Source organism: Cavia porcellus, unplaced genomic scaffold (assembly GCF_034190915.1).
Source record: "Cavia porcellus strain 051 isolate PalLab524CR breed Dunkin Hartley unplaced genomic scaffold, mCavPor4.1 scaffold_10, whole genome shotgun sequence".
Taxonomy (NCBI): domain Eukaryota; kingdom Metazoa; phylum Chordata; class Mammalia; order Rodentia; family Caviidae; genus Cavia; species Cavia porcellus.
This window is the reverse complement of record NW_026947493.1, coordinates 71,674,840-71,695,731: the sequence shown is the minus strand read 5'-3', so window position 1 is coordinate 71,695,731 and position 20,892 is coordinate 71,674,840. Positions and strand designations below refer to the sequence as shown.

At 37.5% G+C, this 20,892-nt stretch overlaps 1 protein-coding gene across 1 annotated transcript; it reads right to left on the bottom strand.

Moving 5' to 3' along the window:
- Positions 1–1,917: 1,917 nt before the first annotated feature.
- Positions 1,918–9,883, bottom strand: LOC134477771 (thymosin beta-4, Y-chromosomal-like). Its single transcript, XM_063256861.1, has 2 exons — positions 9,806–9,883; positions 1,918–2,055 (listed from the first exon to the last, which is right to left on the bottom strand). Exons 1-2 carry the CDS (start codon positions 9,881–9,883, stop codon positions 1,918–1,920), a joined length of 216 nt encoding a protein of 71 aa, XP_063112931.1.
- Between the last annotated feature and the right edge of the window lie 11,009 nt (positions 9,884–20,892).

Genomic DNA, 20,892 nt, shown 5'->3' with positions numbered 1-20,892 from the left:
CTCTAGCACTCTTTCTATTATCTTGATGTGCTGTGTGTCAGGCAAAATCCTTGGCTTGGGGCCTCCTGCACTCATCGCAAGAAAGGAATCATATCACCTGAAAATCAACTGTGTCCCCACCCAGAGGGTGGTAGGCTTTGTTCTACTCACTTTTAAATACTTTTGACATCCTTGGCAGCCCTGGCCATCATCAGTACCACTTAACATATTTCCAAGGAGTCTGGTATGTTTGGGAGTGCCTCTTCGCCTCAGACTAAATTGGCCAATTCACAGGGTGAGTGCTGGAATCTCTTCTAGACTGGTTTGAACCTGTTTTGTGTACGTACGAATGAGAAATATTAGACCCTGTCACTTCATCCAATTAAGTGTTACATTTAGTTTACTAAGAGAGCTGAGAGCCTTAACATAGATCACATGACTCCTTCTTCATCAGACGTCATTGCAATGGACTTTGCAGTCTATGATACCAAAATACTCATTTCTGCCTTCTGATTTCTTTAAATCATTGCATTAACTAAAATCACCTAAGCTGAGCTTGCACTGACTGTGACTGGTGACATTCAAGAGTTTCAATGCATCCAAGAATCTGTACAGTCTGGCACCGAGTCACGTCCAGATGAAAAACCCATTTTTCTAGCAAGAAGCAACTGATGTGGACTTAGGCTGACATGCTGTTAAAGAGGCCTATGAATTTATACAGCTAAAGATTGCTAGAATACCAGCTGAGGCAGCATAAAAAATGTTTTACCCCATTTAATATGTTGTGGATCAATTTGAGCTTAACATGGTTTAAATTCTGGCAAGCAGAGTTGGTAGTATTTATGTTTGGATTTCTTTATCAAAATCCTGACAATAAGTGATTTTAGACCTATTGTCTTAGACCCTTGAAACCACTGTGCATGTTAGCTTCCTGTATTGAGAAGGGAAAAAAAAATGCATTACTCCAGGAGTTCCCTAGCTTTTCTACTCAGAATCCTTTTTTGTATGGACTAAATTTCATTTTGATGCATCTTTGCTGTGTTCATGGCCTGGGAAGCAGCTTTAGCTTCTCCTGTGACCCCACTTTCTTATCTCTTTCTTCTCATAGTCTATGGTGTTCCTGCTTCCCAACCAGGCTAAACATCCTTGAACATCCAACCATGCCTGTGAAGATGGACCACAGTCTTTATCAGGAAAGGAAGACCACAGAATATCATTTCATCTGGCAAAGGTTTTCATTTAAGACATCCAGTGCAGTCTCCATAGAGACAATCTCTTGGGTAACATTCCTTCAGATGAGAAAACTGAAACTGTAAAGAATTAAGTAATTTTCTTCAGGTCCTACAGTGAAGGAAGTCCCAAACTTTGAAACCTGGTTCAGAAAGCCAGCTCCAGGCCCTCCTGGAAGCCTTCATCAACTCTGTTCTGTTCAAAAGCAACAAGAGCCCTATTACAATCCCTTTCCAAGATATAAAGACAGAAAGATATAATCACATTTACAAATTCATTATCAAGGTGCTACCATGCTCTCTCTTTCAGGTTTAAAACTTTATTTTCGTATTTAAAAACTGTATTACAATCATTAAAATCATTTGTAAAACAGCAAGGAAAAGTGTTATGATTAAAGTGCGTTTCACAGCCTGCAGGGCACCTTGGATCAGCTTGGATTTTACTTCTTATTTCACTGTCCCCCTGGACAGCTTCTTTCCTTTTCCCTCCTTGCTGCCAGAGAGGCAGAGGGGAGAGGCAGATGCTGCCTGCATTGTCAGTGGATTGCCATTCTTTGAAGTGAAAGGGACGGCACAGCCATTAAACTTGATCTAAACCCCTTGCATCTTTTAAAGTTGAACAGTTACAATGAGCACAATAAAAAGTGCACTGTAATCCTCTCAGGTGGCCTAATTTTGATCCCACACAATGGAGATGACGCACACCTCCTTAGGATTGACCTGCTTGCTTCTGGTGTGTCCTCATTTCCTTTGAAGCCAGTGGATTTATCTCTTGCATATCTGTCTTCTTTAATTTGATCTTACTGAATTTCTGGATCCCAGCCCCAGGTCTGTCAGACACAATTATTCAGGAAGCTCAGCGGGGTGTGTGGGTGATCAGACTCTGGTCCCCAGACCAGCCCACTGAGTGCCATTCTTTTGTAACAGAGACCTCTGGAGATGAAATGCCCCCAAGAAATGAAAGCATAGTGCCCTCTTCTACCAGTGCACTATATTTTAACTGGGTAAGAACTCAAGACAAAAGAATGAAACCCTGAGTTCTCAGTGCGCCCTCTTCCCTGATTCCCACGGAACACGGAAGAAAGGTGGGTGTAGCTGACTTCTCAGTCCTGCAGTACAAAGAGCTCCAGAGCCTTTGCCAGCCCTGGTCAGCACCTTCTTTGCCCTCTCTTGTAGCTCACAGGAGAGCTTGCTCTTAACCTGGTGTCCAGAGTTTTGTACATTTGTAGTGTCCTCCTCAGTGTTGTGCTAATAGCTCTTTGTACTTCATAACCTATCATCTTTCTCTCCTGTTCCGTCTGTATGCGTGCCTCATGTTATCATGTAATTGCTTCTTTGCTCTCTTCCTGCCATCTCGCTGTAGAGGACACTAAAAGGGAAGAACCACATCTCCTTCCAGTCATGCCTGTCCAACTTTTGCAGACTCACTGATCTGTGTAGCTGGTCTTGTGTGTGTGTGTGTGTGTGTGTGTGTGTGTGTGCGCCCAGGGCTCTCTGCATATTAAGCATGCATTCTGTCTTTGAGCTGCATCTCCAACCCTTCTTTCTGTTTCTTTAACACACCACAGTCCTTCTTACCTTGGCACTTGCTATTTCCTGTGCTTAGAAAACTCTTAGTTTACATCTTCGTGCAGCAGCCTCCTTCTCAGCAAGTGTCAGGTCAGGAGCCACCTCTCAGCCTTTTTCTGGATCCCACAAAGGAGCCACTCCATTGTGTCTGTTTGTTCTCTTCACAAGCACTTACCCATCTGATGTTAGGTTTATTTTGGTCACTGCTGCATTCCCAGCTTCTAGAATATTGGCCAGCACATTGTAAGCAGTAGATAAACATTGATATAATATATGAACAAAGAGTACTACTTAATAAAAGTTCCGTTTTCCCTGCCTCTTAACTCACAGAGCCCTACCTTTCAGGCAGTGTGACTGACCTCTCTCCTTATTACAGTAGCCTTATTTCTCTAGGTGGACTTGAAGTGCACACAGGCAAAGATGTTTCCCAACTTGTACCCTCTGGCATCTGTAGGGTTCCTTCACATTGAGGCTTCACAGAAAATGTCTGAGTCATCTTTCCTATTTTCTAGTGCCAAGAAACTTCATTTGGGTCCTTATAACTGATGCAGCAAACCCACATTCTCTCTATACAGACAAGCAGGTTCATGCTGTGTGACATTGTTACATGTGGTAGAAAGGCATGTCCTGAATGCCAGCTCCTTCTCTTAATGCTTCAAATCTTTTTTTTTTCTTTTCTGTCTCTTTGAGACCGGATCTCACTATGCAGTTCAGACTGGCCTTGGGCTCACTTTGTAACCCAAGCTACTCTCGAACTTGCAATGATTCCCTTGCCTCTGCCTCCTGAGTGCTGAGGTTACAGTTGTGCACCTGGCTCTAACAACTTTATTGTAACCTTTGGAAAACTGACAGAACATCAGAACAGACAGAACAGCTTCCGTGATGCCTAGATCTCTGTGCCTCATGGTGACCCAGCAATTAAATCCATTTCTATTTACAGTTGAGTAATTTTCCCATTAATGTGTTTGTCAACTTATATTTCAGTCAAAATTCTTCTGCCATTTTTTTTACCCTTTTATTTTGGCATGTAACTTCCTGTAAAATTTAATGTCATTTTCAAGTTTAGAGAATTCACTATGCCCTCTCTTTTCCAAAAGTCCAATAAACCATTAGATTAGATTGACCTACAATTGATTCATTGGGAAATACCATAGTTTGCGTGTCACCTTTTAATAATATCCCTATCTGTAGTGTTTTGACACTAATTTTTTATTCATAATAAAACTCTATTCCTGACCCTAGGATAACTCAATTAAGAAATAGTCATGGTGTGAAAAATTTTTGGAGATTGTTCCAAAAATAAAATACATGAATGATTCCCCTTTCTCCACAATTTTATTTTCCTCCCGAAAGAATTTCAATACGTTAATCAGGCAATATTTTTTATAGTGGGTGAGTTAGTTTTCTTGAAAGTGACAAGTATTCAGTAATCCTATTTTTTGTTCATATTTCCTTTACTATATAGATAGCTTCCATTAGACACTTTTAGACTGGGCAAGTAATGATTAAGTCTAAAAACTAGTTTGAAATGTTTCTTTGCCAAACACAGGAAACAAACACAAGGTTACAATACAAAACCACCAAAAAACAAGGCAACAACAACAAACACCAGGTTTAACTTACAGTTTTAAAGTTTTTTTATTATATGAGAAAAACAATTGTTGCCCATATGTGTATGTAGACATTGGTAAACATGGGAAAGGTAGGGGAAAAAGGACCTCGCCGAAATCATGCTACTTTCCAGCACTTAAATACTTCATACATGCTTTCCTTTTCTTTCTCTGTTTTTTCTAGTATTACCTCTTGTTTCTGTTACCACCTTCCCATCCAGGTATTGTTATAGTTCTTTCCTCAGGATTTATATTTTTCTATTTCTTTTATCTTTAACTCAATGACTCTGTATTTATTTTCATGCTCATAGCCAGTAGTTTTAACTTGAACTATTCATTCAACTTTTACTTATGGTCATTCATGTCACTCTTAGAAGTTTTAAATGGACTTTAATGTATTATTCCTTTTTAAAAGAATTTCCGATGCAAGTTTAAACCTATCTATTATTCACTAACATACTTATCTAAATAATGAGCAAATAAAACATTGAATCTTTTTTCTTTATTCTGCTCTCTTGGTAGAAACTTAGTGCTCTTGATTTGTTAATAAGCTGAATAAATCATCCATTGAAAGACTTGACAGGTGCTGTATTTGTGTTTAGAGTCCTAACTAGAAATTCTGAGCCCCAAAGTAACAATTTTAGAAAATACTCCTTTAACCTTCCTTAATTGCAAAATAAACAGATCCATGCAGCTAAACTTTCAGGAATCTGCATTAGATGTTCAAAGCTTTTATTTATTTGCTTTTAACAGCTTTAGTGAAATATAACTCATGTACCATACAATTCATCTCTTAAAGTATCCAGTTTAATGGCTTTTATTACATTCCAAAGATATGCAACCATTACCACAGTCAATATTAAACATTTTCATCATCCCAGAAAAAGTGCCCTATTCTTTAGATCACCACTCCCTTACCTTCTATTCCTATTCTTCTTTCTCCCTGCCCTAAGCAATTAATAATCTATTTTTAAAAATCAATCAATCTATCTGTATTTTGACAGAACAAGAGATTTCTGTACTCTGAACTTTTATCTAAGTGAAATAATATAGTATGTAGCCTTTTGTGACTAGTTTCTTTCACTTACTGTAATATTTTCAATATTTTTCTATGATGTAGCAATGCATCTACAATTAGTTTCTTTCTATGATCTTCTAATATTCTATTTCCTGAATATAACATGCTTTGTTCATCTGTTCATTTGTTGATGGAAACTTGGCTGTTTCTACTTTTTGGCTCTTATGAATAATGCTACTGTAAACATTTGAATATATGAGACTATGTGGGATGTGTTTTCATTTCTTTTTAATATATACCTATGAGTAGAATTGCTGGATCATATGCTGGTTTTATGTTTTATAATTCAGGGAACTTACAGACTGCTTTCCAAAGTTGCTGCATGATTTTATAGTGCCACCAACATGGTAAGAGTGTTCTGATTTTTCTACACTCAGAGTAGCATTTATTGTTGTTTGAGTTATTTTTATGGCTTTTTGATTCTAGCCATCCAAGTAGATGTGAAGTGATATCACACTATGGCTTGAATTTACATTTCCCTTATGACCAATGATGTTGAACATTTTTTATAATTTTTTTTATTTTAAAGAGAATAAAACAAAGAACAGAACAAAGCAAATCAGAACAGAACAATGGAAGCAACACAGGACTTTGCAACAAGACAACTGCAAATTAATAGTGGGTACCATAAGATCTCTTATTTTCTTTGAAATAGTTGACCATACCCTCACATACAACACAATTAAACAAAACAAAATAGTATAAAACCAATAAAAAAGAATAAAAGCATTATGGGACTTCAAAACAAGACAATAAGAAATCAACAATGGCTACCATAATGTCTCTTGGTCTCTTCAAAATAGCTGTCCATATCCTCATACATGATGAAACCAAAAATTCAGTCATATGGTTATCTATCTTATACGCTTAAATATTCATGCAGTTATGTCCTTTAGAGCACTTTCTTTTCCTCTCTTTTTTACAATGACAATTACACATTTTGAGTTTTATTACTCCCACAGTTATTATTACTTTTTTTTGAAGAGAGTAAAACCAAATGTGACATAACAAAACAGAGTCTGTCAAATCAAAAGGGTGGACATAGTACATAATGTAAAAACAGAATACAAGGTAATCAACAATGGTTACCATAATGCCTCTAGCTATCTTCAAAAGAATTGCTTATATCATCAGTTATAATAAAGTTGAACAAAACAGTAAAGAACAAAATCAATAAAACCAAAACATTGGAGACATTACAGGACTTGAAAAGAAGGTAATAGTCAAACCAGAATGGGCATCATAGCGAATCTTATTGTCTTCACAGTTGTTGCCTATACTCTCAAACTTGGTACTATCAAGCAAAACAGAGTAAAATCAGTCAAAACAAGATGGTGAGAACAATACAGGGTTTCAAATCAAGTTAATAGGAAATCAAAATGGGTTACTATAATATATCTTGCTATTTTTTATTTTTTCCTTAATTAAAAAGATAAAAATAAAAAATAATTAAAAAGGAGATTGAGATAAAGGAGGACATAACAACAAACAGCACAGGTCAGAACATAACCATTTAAGCAAGATAGTGTTTCACCACAAGATATTCTGACATAAAAGTAGTTACCATAGTATCTCTTACCTTGAAATCTTTGAGTATAACTTCGTATACTGTAGCATCAAACATAACAAGACAATGTAAAACCATTCAAGAGAATGACAGTATTATGTGGTATTTAGAACGAACTAACAGAAAATGAACAATGGTTTCTGTATCTTGTCTATAAAACTTTTTTATATTACCACATATAATAAAATCTAATAAGATACAACATGTTAAGACTGATGGAGACAGAAGAACAAAGCTTGGTGGGACTTCAAAACAAGATGATATTAAATCAGCACTAGCTATTATGATGTCTTGTTTTCTCCACAATAGCTGTTCATACCATCCAACCTTCTCTGCCTCATTTCTGTTGAGCTTTTTTTCTGTCATTAGCTGTCAGTTTGTCTTCTTCAGTTTGCTTTCTGCTCCATTTATTGTGGCCTCTCTGCCACTGTTTCTGGAATCTTGGTATTCCTTTTAGAATGTGCTGCAGTATTCTCTGTAGAGTTGAATTGGTGGTTGGAAATTCCCCTAGTTCCCCTTTATTCTGGAAGCACCTTGTTTGTCCATTAATTTCTAGGGACAGTTGTGCAGGATATATCAATCTTGGCTGGAGGTTATTGTCTTTCAAAGCTTGAATTATTTCCCCCCATGCTCTTCATGATTTGATGGTTTGTGCTGAAAAGTCTGCTATAATTCTCATGGGTGTTCCCTTGTAAGTGATCTGTTTTTTGTCTCTGACAGCTTTTAATATTCTGTTCTTATATTGGATTTCTGGAAATTTGATTATTAAACGCCTGGCTGTAGTTCTGTTTGGGTTGTAGGTAGCTGGAGTCCTGTATGCCTCATAGATCTGAGTATCTTTACCTTTTCCCATATTAGGGAAATTCTCCTTGATTTTTTTCTGTGAATAGACTTTGCAGTTCATTTGTATCCCTGCTTCTTCCTTTACATTCTTAATTCTTAAGTTATAGATCCTCTTATCATCTTCTAGCCTTTGTATTGTTACTGCTTGTTTCCTTGTTATTTTTAAGAAGTTTTTCCTTTCATGATCCCACATTACAAATCTGTCCTCCAGTTCAGATAATCTATCCTTAGTTTCTTTCAAGCTGTTATGCCAGCTTTCCATAGAGTTTTTAGTTTCCTGGTAATCTCTTTGAACCTGCTTCATATATTCTACTTTTTCTCTATTTTCTCCATCAAAGAATTCTCCCCTTTTTTTCCTGTTCTTCCATCTACCATGTTTTTTCTTGGGAGGTACTTAGCATTTCTTTAACTATTCTACTTATATCTTGCTTTACTTGGTTAAATGGTTCATTTTTGAACTAGTCTATGAGGTCCTGGAGATATTGCTTTATGTCTATTGGTGCCGTGCCTGATACTGCATGTTTTGTGTCCTCATTCTCCTTTGCATTTACCTTTCCTGGATCAGTGTTCTCAGGATTGGGGAGTGAGGATCCTTTCTTGTTGCTCCCTCTTCCCATACTTTTTGTTCCTTCCATACAAGCATATATAGGAGACCCAGTTTCTTTCTTTGTTGGTTACAGTTTGTTTGAATCATGCCAGCTAGGTGTTCCTGCCCACTGCAGTGTACTAGGGAGACACAAACCTGGGCAGCCTATGCTGGGCCCTCTCCTCCAGGTCAGTCAACCTGCTGAAGGCTTCACTGCATTAGGGTGCACTGCCAGGCGCAGGGACAGGTTTGGGCTAGCCTACTGAGTCTTAGTTTGTGGCGTCACCCAGGTCAAGCACTCCCCACCAATCCTGCTTGAGAGGGGAATTTGCGACTGAAGTCACTGAAGCATCCTGTTCCGGCTAGTCTGCCTGGTCCCAGAATGTCCTCTGTTGGAGCCTCCTAGTCTATGGAAGGGTCCCTGTTCCTCTCACTCACTGCAGGTTGATGCAGGGCTCCCTGCCAGGTCTGCTCTCGATTTCTTTCACCGATTCCCGCTCAGAGCTTTCACGTCACTATCCCTGCTGTGCCGATTCAGATGCAGCAGCAGCGGCAAGAAATTCAAGCTGCGGTATCCAGAGGCGCGGGTTCCAGCTTCGGCACTGAGACTTTATCTGTTCCAGTCATAGAACCTGGACTGTATTTCCCGTGGGTTTCTCTCAGCTTAGTTCATCCCTGGGTCAGCAAGGTATATCTCCCCCTGCCTAGGACTCTCCACACTGCACCATTCCTGGAATCTAAGCTGGCTATCTCAGAGAGCCTCCATAGCTGCTGTTATCTAACTGCCATGTTCTCTCCCATTACTTCTGTAAGTAGCCTTTTTATTTCATTTGTGTTGACCCCTACTTCTTCACTGATACTTATAACTCTTAAATTAGGTCTCTTTGCATTGTTTCAGCTGTTGAATTGTTATTTCCTGGTTCCTTGTTTTTTAAAAGATCTTTCCTTTCACAATTGCTAAGTGCAGTCCTGTCTCCAAGATCTGAAAGTCTGTCTTCAGTTTCTTTCAAGTGGTTTTGCCAGTTTTTGATTGACTTTTTAATATCCTGTATATCTTTTTGTTGTCATTTGTTTGTTTGTTTTGGTACCAGGGATTGAACTCATGACCTTGTACTTGTCAGGCAGGTGCTTACACCACTGAGCTAAATCTCCAGCCGTAGATATCTTTTTAAATCTGTTTCAGGCATTGTAATTCCTTTCTATATTGTTCATTCAAAGTTTCCATCATTTTTCTATGCTCCCCCCCCCTTTTTTTATCTTTTTAGATATGCTGAGTAATTCTTTTATTATGTTTTTGTTTTCTTCTGTTACCTGAGACATTATTTCTGATTTGATTGCATTTACAATCTCGTGAAGTTGTTTCTTTACTTCTGTAGTTATCCTCTTGGACGTTTCAGTTGTGCGACTTCCATTTTCTTCCATGACTGTATCTCCCAGACTTGATTCTGTGTGGACTGGAGGTCTGAGATTGCCTTTTGCTTCTTCATCTTGACATTCTCTTGGGTTCCTCCCAACAGGCTGGCTGTGGGGTCCTGTGCACTTACCATGTTGGCTGCCCCTCACGGTGTAGGGAACTGGACAGGCACCTGGGTTCCTTTGACCCCAGGTTTACAGCGAGGTGGCAGGGTGTGGAGTGGGCTTCTTGAAACCTGTGCTGCTACACTGGGGCTTGAACTATTTTTTATGTTTTTGTTGGTTATTTGTATATCTTCCTTGAATAAATGTTTCTTCAGTCATTTCTTCATTTTAAAATTGAGGGGTTTTTTTATTATTGAGTTTATGAAATCTTTAAATATGAGTTCCTTAGTCCTTGTTTTACATTTTAGTGGTGCCTGTTTTATCTTTCTTTTGTTGTTCTTCAGTTTTGATATCAAACTTAAGAAACTATGGCTTAATCTAAGGTAATGAAGATATATCTCATATTTTCTTCTAAGAGTTTATAGCTTCTACTCTCAAATTTATGTCTTTTGTCAATTTCAGTTGAACTTTTATTCAACATGAGAAGAGAAACCAACAAAAACTTCCTCCCCTTCTCCTCCTTCTCCTTTTTCCCTCCCTCTCCCCTTTCCCCTCTCTCCCCCTCCTCTCTTTTCCCCTCTTCCTCCTCCTCTTTTTTGGCTGCTCTTTAGTTAGCCTAGCACCATTTGTTGAAAAACTATCATTTCACCATTTCATGATATTGTCCCTCTTGTTGGAAATCAGTTGACCTAGATGTATGAGTTTATTTTAGATTCACAATTTTATTCTATCAATCTACATGTCTGTCCTTTTACCAGTAGCACACTCTATTGATTACTATGGCTTTGTGGTAAATTGTGACATTGGGAAGTATGAATCCTCTTACTTTATTCTTTTTCAAAAGTGTTTTGGCTGTTCTGGATCTCTTGCAATTCCACACGAATTTTAGAGTTTGTACAAAGAATTCATCAGACATGGACATGGTGATTGCACTGAACCTACAGAACTGTTTGGAAACTACTAATGTTTTAACAATGTTAAGTCTTATAATCCATGAACATGTTTTTTCACTTATTAATTACTGCTTTAATTTCTTTACAGAATATTTCTAGAGTATAAGTTTGCATGTCTTTTCTAAAATGTATTCATATGTATGTTTTCTTCTTTATGCTATTATAAGTAGATTATTTTCTTAATTTTATTTTTGGATCAATCATTTTAGTTATATAAAAACAAAGTAAGTTTAGTTTTTGTACATTGATCTTGCATCCTGCAACCTTGCTGAATTCATTTACTGATTTCCAATAAATATTTTAGTTCCTAAGGATTCCTAAGAATTGTCTATATATAAGGGCAGATCATCTTTAAAAATAACTTTACTTCTTTCTTTCCAATCTTCATGCCTTTTCTTTTTTCTTCTTGCACATTTATAACCTACCTAGAGAGTGTTCTATGGCTCTATTATCTTGTGGTATATTTGTCTCTTTTGCTATCATGACAATGCTAACCTTATGAATGACTTAAGAAGTGTTTGCTCCTCTTCTATAACTGAAAGAGTTTGTGTAGAACTGGCACTAATTCTTTATTGAATTTGATAGAATTGTATAGTGAAAACATCTGGGCCTAGATTTATACTTGTGGGCATTTAAAAGATTACTTATTCAGTATCTCCACTTGTCATACTTCTGTTCAAGTTTTCTATTTCATCTTGAATCAATTTTGATAAGTTGTGTCTTTCTTTTGGTTCTTAATTCTTTGTCTAAGCTTCCCCATTTGTTTTTTCTAAGCATTGATGTGATGAATTGGCACCCATTTCAGTATATGTGCTTCCAAAGTGAGCATGTGAATCAGTACCAGTATTGTGGATCACAAAAAAGTGTAGCTGGATCCAAGACTTCCAAAGAATACAATGGTGGTCAGAGCTCAGCAACCTGTGGAAAAATAGGAATCAGAATGTGCATTTCCAGGGCAGGATAGTTATAAAATAGAGCCAGTTTGAGACCAGTCTCCTGAGAGAGGATGAGAAGCAGAAGATGTGCAAGTGTGGATGGAAAAAAAAACAATAGAAGGAAAAACAGACCAACCTTGGGCAGAAAGACCAGAGACCACCAGTAACAACAGTTTCATGACTACTTAAGAAATAACCTGTGCCTCAATCCAGGACCTTTTCTGAACTTGTGGTGAAGGCAGGAACCACTCCCTGTACTTGGTAACACAGGTCTCTAAGATCCAGGTGTGTGGGGCTATCTGATCATATTGAGGAATGAGAGAAAATTAAAATGAGATGAGAATCCTAAAACCATCTATATAACTTGCTCAAGACAAGCCCTAAATGTGCCAGTTAATCTTAATCGGCAACTTGACTGACTTCAGAGACTTTGGGGATTTGACTAGGGGTGCTACACTTATCACACTGATATTCAAGGCTGAATGTGCTGTTAGGAGGTGGGAACTGGTCAGAGTGGGTTGCTGGGATGGCACCACTGGAGGATACGTCTCTCATTGCCACTCTTCCCCTGTTCTCAGCTTCCTGACTATGAAATAAGCAGTTCTGCTCCCCAGGCTCTTCTGCCATGATGTTCCTGTGTTGGAGCCAGGCAAGCATCTCTGAAGTTATGGCCAAAAATAAACTTCTCCTCTATTATGTTGTGGACATTAGGTATTTTGTCCCAGCAACTGCAAATTTGGATAAAATGAAACAGAGCTCCTTAATCATGGCAGACATAGCCCCAAAACAATTAATTTAATTTAATAGTAGCATACAGAATTTAAATCTATTCTTGAACTATGCATGACTATGCTAAACAATGCACAATTAGACTGGCAGTTTATATGTCACAGAAACAAGAATTATTTTGTCATATTTTGGAATATAAAAGCTGAGCTTTCACTCCAAATTAATTCTTTTTTAAGAAGGATGGGTAACATGAATCAATTAAATAAATAGAGGAAGTAAAATGGAAAATATTTTTGATTACATATTTGATTAAAATATTTAGTAGTATGTGTATCTGGAAAAAGACAGTCCCTTGAGCAATAAAAATTCCAAGTAAAATGGGGTTTATTTTAAAGAGAGAAAGCCACAGCTATGCTAATAATCCCTTTTAAGATTCTGAGGCTAATGCGAGACTCACAATAGTATCTAACATAAATATGTGAGGAGATACCAGAGAAACACAACAAAAATAAACTGAGAATTACCACTACAGAGTTTTTTCCACCCCCTAGCTCTTTTGAAATCTCAAGGAAAGAATGAGAACTCTTAGAAAGGTAGAAAAGAGAAAATGTGCTCATAAAGAGGGCTTGAGAAGGTGATTGGATCATGGAAGCATGGCGCTTATCAGTGGATTAACTAAGTTCACTGTAAGTTTACAGCTATATGTGACCGTTGGGAGGTGATGCTTGGCTGGAGGAGGTGGGACACAGGGGGAAGGGCGTGACCTGGAAAGGTCTCTCTCTCTCTCCTTCTTCCCCTGATGACTCTGTTTCATGTCTACCATGCCCTAAGCTGATTGTCCTCTGCCAGCCTCCTGTGGCATGGTACCCTGCTTTGTAGCCAGTGGACTATGGACTAAAACTTCTACAAACTGTAAGCCAGAATAAACCTCTCCTTCTTTAAACTGTGGCTGTTGGATATTGTGTCTCAGAGATGAGAAAGTAATTAAGACACCCACAATTGTGGCACTTTTACGGTGTTGCTACCTCCTTTAGGAAAACTTCCCATCTTCCTGTCCTGGGTTGGATGCTTACACTGGGCATTTCTAAACACTCCGAGTTTACCTATGTCATGTCACTTAATTGTAATTTTCTTTGTATTTGTTTCCTATTCAATTAGATGGCAATCTTTCTGAAGATAGGGTCTTTGTTCTAGCATAATATTCAGGGCAAAAAAACTACATAGAAACTAAATACAGGAAGAAAATTACAAACTTATCCTCTCAGAAAGCAGATTAATGATGTTATGAGGCAAGACAAATATTTTATGGGACACAAAGAAAGTTGGTAAATATATAAATAAAAATGAAATTGACTATATAGTAATACATATCATATACATATATATTTATAACACATATGGTAAGTATATAGGGCAGTTGTTTATTTTCTGCTTTGCAGATATAATTTTTCTTTTGGTACCATCTTGTTTTATTTCTAGTATGGATATCATCATTTTACACTCCATTCCCGCCGTAGAAATCAGCATGTACTCCAGGCTGAGCACCCTATTCTCTTGGACCTGAAAATTGAACCAAGAATAGGATGACTCCCCCTTCCCCACAGGGCCAGTTACCATTATTATGAGGGGATGGATGTGACTGCTTTTGGCATTTCAAATCATAAGCTTTTAAGAACATTTTTTGCTGCTGAGTGAAGTAAGCCCACCTGAGAATAAAGCAAAAACAGAAAAGCAGAGAGCTGCCATCATCTCTGTTCAGTCTCTCTTTTTGTTTTATCAGTACCAGGGATTGAACTCATGACAGCTGCTTGCAAGGCAGATGCTTATGCCGCTGAGCTAAATCTCCAGCTCCTCTCTGTTCAGTTTTTAACACTTGCATCCTGCAGTAGCTGAAGCTGTATCTCAAAACCGAACTTCCAGTTTTGTGAGAACTAACTTGCTTATTTATTTGCAGCCATAAGGTCCGTACTGGTGACTTGAAGTGGAATGTACAAAGTTTCAGACCTTGACCTATAGCATGTGCTAAGTTGATGTATGTTATATGGTAATGAGGACTCTTGTCCCCATTTCAGAACTGGTAATAGGGTAAACCACAAATTAAACTGTCACCTGTATTTTAGAAATCTGACCATGTGCTTCCAATGGCTGGTGTTTTATTAGTTTATAGAAAATGTCAAGATATTGAAATGAGTTAATGACTTTTTGATGATTTTAATAATGTCAAGAAAAATACAATCTCCATCAAACAGTTAAGCAGAGTTAGCATTTGGTCCAACAATTCCACTCCTACATACTCTAAAAGAAATGAAAACATATGTATATTTGTGCATGAATGTTTATAACAACATTGCTAACCCAATGTCCACTACCTGATGAGTGGATAAAGAAAATGGAGTAGCCAGACCACGGCATATTATTTAGCAGTAAATTGTGATGAAATTCTAATGTATCATAAAACACTGATAAACTTTGAAAACATGCTGTATGAAAGAAGTCATTCACAAAGAATACCATATTTTATGGTTCCATTTATGTTAAATGTCCAAAATTAGTAAATCTATAGCAACAGAATGTAGATCAGAAGTTGCCACAGCTGGAGAGGGTGGGAGGATTGGAAGATGAGTGCAAATTGAGTGCTGGTGGGAGCAAGTTTCTTTTGGACTAATGTAGATGTTCTAAAATTGCTAATGGCGATAGAGACCAAACTATATGAAAACACTAAGTATCACTGATCTGTATACATTGAATTAGTGAACCATATAGTATGGAAATTATATCTCAATAAAATTATGGGTTTTATTGTTGTGGCTCTTTTACCTAAGCAGCAAGTGGGAAGAGAATGACATAATTTTGCTGAAGGGTCCTTTCTGCCTCTCACTACCAATCTATGATGCCTGAGAGTCAGCTAATCTTGTGCGGTTGGAGAGATCAAAGGACAGTATTTGTTACCAGAACCTGATGCTAAAGTTCATGAGAGTATAGCCAAGCAGGTAGAGAAGGAAGAAGGTGACAAAAATAGAAGCCTGACCCCCATATACTTACAGTTATTACTTCTCTGCAACACAAAAGTAAAGAGTGATTTAATAATTAAAGACAGCCCCTGGGATATGTCCAGAGAAAAGTTATCGGGCCTTGAATGTTGGGTCATTTTTAGAGGCAGGATCTGGGAGGAGCACAGTTAAACCAAGAGATGGGAAACGGGCAGAGCATCAAGACTGGAAAGGAGGAAAAAGCTACTGTGCTGGAGGTTTAGGTTCAAAATTTAAGACCTGCCAAGTCGCTGGCTTTGTTTACTCGTCCATGGCATTGGCCATGCAAAAGAATTCATTTTGCTGCCTGGGCAAAGTCCTTACTTCCCTCTAGGAACATAGATACATTGTATGAAGTTTTGTTGTACTTTTTTGTTTTATCTCATGTATTAAAATACTGAATAAGTTTGGCATAGTTATACTTATTTATCCATAAATTGTTAAATCATAAGGAATCTTATGGGAATTTAATTACTCTGGATTCCAGGGTATAAAATGGTTGATGGATAAGTTTTGAGATTTCTTCTTTTGTTGAGGAAGAATATGTCTTCATTTCAGGCAGTGAAATTTGCATAGGCATAGGGATAAACACGTTTTTAGATGAATGTATAGAAATATAGATGCATACATGCATGTGTGCGCACATCTGGGGGTGTGTATAGGGTCCTGGGCAGTTTAGGAATGGAATTTGATAGACATCAACTTTGTCTTTGCCATTTCAGCACCTCTTCTGTTTGTGAACATCCTCTTCAACATCTGGTGGACACATGGTTCATTCCCCTCAATATTCCTTGGTCTTGGTGCATCACATAATAAAACCAATTGGAATCTTTTATTGTGTGGAATGTATATGATTGAGAGGAAGGAAAGCCTGCTCCCCTTGTGCTATATATCTGAAGTAGTCAGTAGCTTATAAGCCTGGAGCTCTTGGGAGCTATTTTAGCTGCTGTTTTCAGAAAAACTGTCAAAGAACAAAGCTAACAGAAAGGAAAGTAAACATCAATGGGGCAAAGATTTATGCTTTGTTTACCGTAGCATGCCATCACTTAGAACAATGTCTGGAAAACAGAAGATGCTCAATAAACGTTAAATGAATGAATTTAGAACTGAGACAAGGGGGAAAGAAAGAATGCTGCGGACATGTGGGCCTAAGATCCTGGTTCTGGCCATGACCAAGCCAGCTGTACTCCTTAAGGCTTCTCCGGTACATTAGTCAACAAATTTCTCCATATAAACATGTGATTCTCCTGCCTCAGCCTCCCAGAGTTTTGGGATTATAGGCATGCACCACTATGCCTGATGACAAGTTAATACTATTCTTTAGTAAATACCTCTCTGCTTAACTGCTTACCTGCTTAACTTTTTTTTTTGGTCTACAATTGAACTCTGACCAAAATAATGAATTTTAATTAATTTTTGTCAGTAGTAACTGCAAGAGTCTAAGGTAAAAATATAACAACAAATAAGATAGAGACAAACTATACAAGAAAACTTCCAACTATATGAACATAGAATGTAAAGTGTAACAGACCGATCTTGGACTTCTATATAGTATCCAATACTATACAGTATTATTCATAGAAACTTGACGGTGATGATAATATAATTATCATCATTGTCAACCAATGGCACCTTCGTCTGGACACCGTGGTGCACGCCTATAATCCCCCACCCAGGAGGCTGAGGTAGGAGAATTGTCATGAATTTGAGGCCAACCTGAGCTACATAGTGAGTTCAAGACTAGCCTGAGCTACATAGTGAGTCCAAGATTAGCCTGAACTGCAAAGCAAGACCCTGTCTCAAACAAACAAACAATAGCACCTTCAGATATAAATAATTTAAGAGCAGACAATCTAAGTGTCCTGTCTGAAAATTTTCTCAAAGCTGGGCTCTATTACACCAACACATTTGTCAAAACTAGAGAATTAAAGAAGTAGAAAGTTTTGGTAGGAGGGAACTGCTGATACATAGCAATATGACGTAAGCAGATATAATTCAAAAATATATTGTGAAACAAAGAAAAGCACAAACCATTTTGAAAGAAATAATTCTTTTTTTTTGAATAGGAAGAAAAATTTGTTAGGGTACTTTAAAGCAATAAAAATGACCTCAAAATAGTTGAAGCAAAACAATTTTTAAAAATTTTATTTAAGGAGAAAAAGAAAAAAAAAGAAAAAAGGTACAAGTTATACAGAATTTCAAAAAAAATAAAACAGTAGGAAATCACTAATTGATAGATTACATAGTTATCTTAGAAATAGTTGTTCAAGTTACAAAATTAAAGCATATAAAATGGACCTTCAAACAGTGAGACTACAAACAGTTCTGTTCAACAATCCAACAAAAACTCAGTAATATGGTTATCTATCTTATACGCTTAAATATACATGCAGTTATGTCCTTTAGAGCACTTTCTATTCTTCTCTTTTTTACAATGACAATTACACATTTTGGGTTTTATTACTCCCACAGTTATTATTACTTTTTTTTTGAAAAGAGTAAAATCAAATGTGACATAACAAAACAGAGTCAGTCAAATTAAAAGGGTGGACATAGTACATAATGTAAAAACAGAATACAAGGTGATCAACAATGGTTACCATAATGCCTATTGCTATCTTAAAAAGACTTGTTTATATCATCAGTTATAATAAAATTGAACAAAACAGTAAAGAACAGGACCAATAAAACCAAAACATTGGAGACATTACAGGACTTCAAAAGAAGATAATAGTCAAACCAGAATGGGCATCATAGTGAATCTTATTGTCTTCACAGTTGTTGCCTATACTCTCAAACTTGGTACTATCAAGCAAAACAGAATAGAGTAAAATCAGTCAAAACAAGATGGTGAGAGCAATACAGGGTTTCAAATCAAGTTAATAGGAAATCAAAATGGGTTACTATAATATATCTTGCTATTTTTCCCCTTAATTAAAAAGATACAAATAAAAAAATAAATAATAAAAAAGGAGATTGAGATAAAAGAGGACATAACAACAAACAGCACAGGTCAGAACATAACCGTTTAAGCAAAATAGCGTTTCACCACAAGATATTCTGACATAAAAGTAGTTACCATATTGTCTCTTTCCTTGAAATCTTTGAGTATAACTTCATATACTGTGGCATCAAATATATCAAGACAATGTAAAACCATTCAAGAGAATGACAGTATTACAGGGTATTTAAAACCAACTAACAGAAAATGAACAATGGTTTCTGTAGTATCTCCTTGTCTATAAAAGTTTTTGTTTATATTATCACATATAATAAAATCCAATAAGATACATGTTAAGACCGATGGAGACAGAAGAACAAAAGCTTGATAGGACTTCAAAACAAGATGACATTAAATCAGCACTAGCTATTATGGTGTCTTGTTTTCTCCAAAGTAGCTGTTCATACCATCCAATCTTCTGTGCCTCATTTCTGTTGAGCTCTTTTTCTGTCATTAGTTGTCAGTTTATCTTCTTCAGTTTGCTTTCTGTTCCATTTATTGTGGCCTCTCTGCCACTGTTTCTGGAATCTTGGTATTTTTCTCTTTTAGAATGTCCTGCAGTATTCTCTGTAGAGTTGAATTGGTTGTTGCAAATTCCCCTAGTTCCTCTTTATCCTGGAAGCACCTTGTTTGTCCATTAATTTCTAGGAACAGTTGTACAGGATATATCAATCTTGGCTGGAGGTTATTGTCTTTCAAAGCTTGAATTATTTCGCCCCTAGCTCTTTGTGATTTGATGGTTTGTGCTGAGAAGTCTGCTGTGATTCTGATGTGTATTCCCTTGTAAGTGATTTGTTTCTTGTCTCTGACAGCTTTTAATATTCTGTTCTTACATTGGATTTTTGGAATTTTGATTATTATATACCTGGGTGTGTTCTGTTTGGGTTGTAGGTGGCTGGGGTCCTGTATGCCTCATAGATCTGAGTATCTTTACCTTTTCTCATATTAGGGAAATTCTCCTTGATTATTTCTTTGAATAGCCTTTGCAGTTCATTTGTTTGTATCCCTGCTTCTTCCTTTACATTCTTAAGTTATAGATCCTCTTATCATCTTCTAGTCTTTGTATTGTTACTGCTTGTTTCCTTGTTACTTTTAAGAAGTTTTCCTTTCATGCTCCCACATTATAAATCTGTCCTCCAGTTCAGATAATCTATCCTTAGTTTCTTTCAAGCTGTTATGCCAGCTTTCAATAGAGTTTTTTTTTTTTTTTTTGGTCTTTTTTGTTTTTATCGGTACCAGGATCGAACTCACGACTGCCTGCTTGCAAGGCAGGCGCTTATGCCACTGAGCTAAATCCCCAGCCCCTCAATAGAGTTTTTAGTTTCCTGGTAATCTCTTTGAACCTGCTTCATGTATTCTACGTTTTCTTTATTTTCTCCATCAAACAATTCTTCCCTTTTTTTCTATTCTTCCATTCCACCATCTGTTTTTTCTTGGGAGGTACTTAGCATTTCTTTAACTATTCTACTTATATTTTGCTTTATTTGGCTAAATACTTCACTTTTGAACTCTTCTATGAGGTCCTGGAGATATTGCTTTATGTCTATTGGTGCTGTGCCTGATATTGCATGTTTTCTGTCCTCATTCTCCTTTGCATTTACCTTTCCTGGATCAGTGTTCTCAGGATTGGGGGTCAAGGACCCTTTCTTTTTGCTCCCTCTTCCCATACTTTTTGTTCCTTCCATACAAGCATATATAGGAGGCCCAGTTTCTTTCTTTGTTGGTTACAGTTTGTTTGAATCATGCCAGCTAGGTGTTCCTGCCCACTGCAGTTTACTAGGGAGACATAGACCTGGGCAGGCTATGCTGGGCCCTCCCCTCCAGGTCAGCCTGCTGAAGGCTTCACTGCTTTAGGGTGTACTGCCAGGTGCAGGGACTTGATTTGGGCTAGCTGGGTTTTTCTGCAGCACAAGCGCTCCCTACCAATCCCACTTGACAGGGGAATATGTGACTGAAGTCACTGCAGCGTCCTGGTCTATGGTCCAGTCTTCCTGGTCCCAGAATATCCTTTGTTGGAGCCTCCCAGTCTTTGGGAGGGTCCCTTTTCCTCTCACTCACCACAGGTCGATGCAGGGCTGCCCGCCAGCTCTGCTCTCAATTCAGTTCACTGATTCCCGCTCTGAGCTTCCACGTCTCTATTCCTGCTGTGCTGATTCAGATGTAGCAGAGAGCTGTGGTTTCCAGAGGCGTGGCTTCCAGGTTCAGCACTGAGACTTTAGCTGTTTCAGTCATAGCACCAGGATTACATTTCCTGTCGGTTTCTCTC